This window comes from Anastrepha ludens, chromosome X, assembly GCF_028408465.1.
Source record: "Anastrepha ludens isolate Willacy chromosome X, idAnaLude1.1, whole genome shotgun sequence".
NCBI lineage: Eukaryota > Metazoa > Arthropoda > Insecta > Diptera > Tephritidae > Anastrepha > Anastrepha ludens.
This window is the reverse complement of record NC_071503.1, coordinates 83,322,751-83,326,490: the sequence shown is the minus strand read 5'-3', so window position 1 is coordinate 83,326,490 and position 3,740 is coordinate 83,322,751. Positions and strand designations below refer to the sequence as shown.

At 36.5% G+C, this 3,740-nt stretch overlaps 1 protein-coding gene across 1 annotated transcript; it reads left to right on the top strand.

The window, feature by feature from the left end:
- Positions 1 to 1,791: 1,791 nt before the first annotated feature.
- LOC128869486 (uncharacterized) lies at positions 1,792 to 2,624 on the top strand. Its single transcript, XM_054112057.1, has 2 exons — positions 1,792 to 1,970; positions 2,025 to 2,624. The coding sequence occupies exons 1-2, from the start codon at positions 1,839 to 1,841 to the stop codon at positions 2,373 to 2,375; spliced, it is 483 nt and encodes a 160-aa protein (XP_053968032.1). The 5' UTR covers positions 1,792 to 1,838; the 3' UTR covers positions 2,376 to 2,624.
- Positions 2,625 to 3,740: the final 1,116 nt, after the last annotated feature.

Sequence of the window (3,740 nt, the reverse complement as noted above, 5' to 3'; positions counted from 1 at the left end):
TTTGTTTTGATTTTGTTACCATCATATGAGATCTCTCTCATAATGAAATAAAGCGCGAGAAAAGAACCGTTATGTTTTATTTTGTATGCCGCTTTATTTTCGCAAAGAATGCGTGCGCTTATTTTGCGTTATCTGATTAGCGCCGCCAAATGCAATATTAGTTATCGTGCTTATTTTGGTAATTATAGTCACCAAATTTTTTGTGAAGCTCAACGTATTCAATATCTTTAAATAAACGTGCACAATGGGTAAAGGAACAGTTTTATCTTTGGTTGAAAAATCAAAGATTGAGGCATACTTTGAATCTGGACTATCCTACCATAAAATTGCTGAAAAAAAGGAAAGCTAGGGAAAAAACTACAAAGGCAGCAATAATCAAGTGATAACACAAGCAGATAGAAGAGCGATACTTCGGAAAGCTTCGAATTCGCACGAATCGACCACCAAGATTAGGGGAAAAACTGGTGTTAAGGCGAGTCCAAAGAGTAATCAAAAAGCTAATCACTTAAAGAGACTGAAATTAAAAAAAAACCATGACTCAATATGCTGAGAAAAGAAATGCGCTTTAATTTTGCCCGAGCACACATGACGTGGTCTACCAATGGAAGGACCTGATGGCTATAACTATTATTTCTGACCTACGCAAAGACGAACATCACTTGGATCGGTTGCACAGCCGGGGGTGGGGAGCAATATCGTACTACGGCACTTGCGAGCTTCAATTTTTGAACTCGCGCAAGAACGCACAGGACTACAACTCCGTGTTAAAAACGGCTTTTCCGCATTTCCAAAACCTTGTTCAAATCCTGCAGTGGACTTTCCAGCATGATAATGCTCCGATTCACACCGCCCGATCCGTGAAGTCATGGATTGAGGGCCAAAAAGTTGATCTCATGGAGTGGCCGCCATACTCACCCGACCTTAACATCATTGAAAACGTCTGGGGATGGTTGGGCAGGAAAGTGTATGAGTCCGGAAAGCAGTATAGTACAAAGACATAGTTAATCGAAGGTATCAAACACGCTTGTTCAATCATATCATTGAATTATATTGAACAACTTTATAATTCAATTCCTAATCGAATTTTTGAAGTAATTTCAAGCAAAGGCGGGACTACGCACTACTAATATTACTTAAAAATCATAGAAATTGAATGTACAGGTGTTATAAACTACCATTATTGGTCATCAGCTTAATTAAATTGAATTTAACGCAGGGGCGCTGACCTGATGACCAAATTTTTGTTCCATTTTTTTGTACCTTTCTCAAAAACATTCATTAAAAAATATTCCTTATTGCTACAGTAGCCATTGTTGTTTTATTTTAAAAAGAAATGGATGTAACACAATATTAAAAAAATTTAAATCTGGAGCTCTGATGGTTTCGATTTTATTGAGCATTGGCGTTGACTGTAAAGGGCGGCGCTAACCTGATGGCACGTAGTGTATATGCATGTTTATCAAGCATGTTCTGCAAATCGTTTTCGGGCAATATTTTCGCTTTTTCCGTTTTCAAATCGTTTGACATGACCTGTAAATCGTTCCGTTTTCGTTTTTTTTTTTTCGAACATTAGCAAATCGTTTTGTCACCCTGTTCTGGAATTCGAAATCGTAAAAATTTTCGAGTTAAATTTTCGGCAACTTAAACGTTAGCGGTTTGTGGTATTCTTATAAACTGTTTGTTGAAATAAATTTATCAAAATGTGGGCATTTACTCAAAATAACTGCATATACCTATTTATGTAAATAAAAGTGTTTATTTAAAATATTTAAAACTTATTCAAAAATTTTAGGGGAAAACACAAGAACTTCAAGCAAGAGCTGATTTTAGTCGAGTTTATGGAATCTCATACAGATTTGGCGAAGAATTTTTCGAAGGGCGACAGAGTTGCTGTTGAGGAAAAGTGGAAAGAGCTAACGACGCTAAATGCAGAAGGGCCGCCCCAAAAAGATGTTAATGGATGGAAAAAAGTAAATATTTAGTCAAATATTAAAATAAATATTTTTGAGTTGTCTTTTTTCAAGATATGGTCTGACTGGAAGGGGTGCATTCGGAAAAAGGTTGCCCATAACAATCTAGAATCGATGGCAACAGGAGGAGGAGCCTTTAATAAGCATGTACTGACGAGCAACGAAGAATGTGGTGCAAGAACTTGTGGAATTTTTGCAGCCGTTGAGGGCATAAACCATTCTAGAAGCTTTGGGACAGAAGAAAATAATAGCGCTATCGAATCTGAGGAAGAACGTCCCCAAACAAGTAGGGAAGCGGTGGCTACCCCGAGAGCTGCAAAAAGGCCACGAGTGTTAACGCTGATAGCCTTCAGACGTGTATGGCAACGCAATCTACTTATATGGAGAAAATATCCACCACTTTAGATAACATTTGCGAAAACCAACACAAGATTGCAAAATCGCAGGAAGATGAAAGGGAAGAAATTCGACAACTTTGTCGTGCTGTTGAGAAACAAAATGAATTGCTGGCAGAGCAAAATCGCTTGAAGACTCAAAGTATAGAGCAAAAGCAAAGACATTACCTGAAAATGGAGCAGTTGCAACATGAAACAGTTAAAATTAAAATTAAAATGCTTGAGTTAGAGACTAAAAAATAAATATAAAATAATCTTATTGAACTGTTATGGATATATTTACTTTTAATATGAATACATTTTATGTTTCATAATATTAAATTTCTAGCAATAGAGTCTCTTAAATTTCTGCCAACACTATAAAAACTACTGTTTTCCTCATTTTCAGCAATTTCCTCATCAATTGGATTGTTTTCTAATACGTTTTCTGTTTCAATGTCATCTATTTGATTACTCCTACATATGTTATGTAGTGCGCAACAAACATTTATTATCTTCACTACCTTTTCCGGCGTATATGGCAGGGTAGTTTTCAAACAACGAAACCGACTTTTTAATACTCCTATAACACGCTCAACGATGTTACGTGCTTTTGCGTGCTGCTGGTTAAATCTGTGTTCTGCTGATCTTGGGTCTGGGTTTCTATATGGAGAAATGGCTCTATACCAAAACCAGAATCTCCCAGTAGCCAAGACCCTCGGTCACCAGCTTCATACTGCAATAGGTAATAGTGTTTTGCACTGCTCATTCTAAATACGAAAGCGTCATGGCTTGCACCAGGCCGAGTTGCATCTACTGCTCTTATTATCATATCAAAATCACAAATCTGTAAAATAAAGGCAGTAAATTTTAAATTTTAGAAACACAATTTAAATTCATTCTTACAATCATTGCATTTATGCTAAAAAACCTTTTCGGTTAAAAACTAGATGCTCGTTCTCAAAAGGTTTAATCAGAGCCACATGTGTTCCATTAATATACCCTATTACTCCTGGAATACCGATTGATTTTCTAGAATCCTCTTCAGACATTTTCAGCTTAATCCACTTAGGACAAAGAACATTTTCCAAAGCATTGATCATTTCGGATAATATTTTTGAAACTGTGCTTCTACCCATAGCAATATCTTTATCTTTTCCGACGGAACGTTGATAGGAACCTTCTGCGAAAAACCTAAGACTTGCTGCCAGCTTTTGTAAAATAGGTATAGACGTTTCTTTGGCGAAAGGTTTTACTTCATTGAGCACTTCTAAAAAAGCGTACTTGTTTAGGCGATAGTTGGAAACAAATCTAAAGTAGAAAAACTTAATGAATGCAACAAAGTATAGCCTTTTCTAATCTTACGTAGAATCCGGTGCACTGAGAGGATTCGAAT

Bases quoted from the DNA above. Each gene is read 5' to 3' on its own strand.
- LOC128869486 (XM_054112057.1), top strand. From the start codon at position 1,839: ATGGAATCTCATACAGATTTGGCGAAGAATTTTTCGAAGGGCGACAGA. The intron at 1,971-2,024 runs GTAAATATTTAG...TCTTTTTTCAAG, and splicing joins ATGTTAATGGATGGAAAAAA to ATATGGTCTGACTGGAAGGG.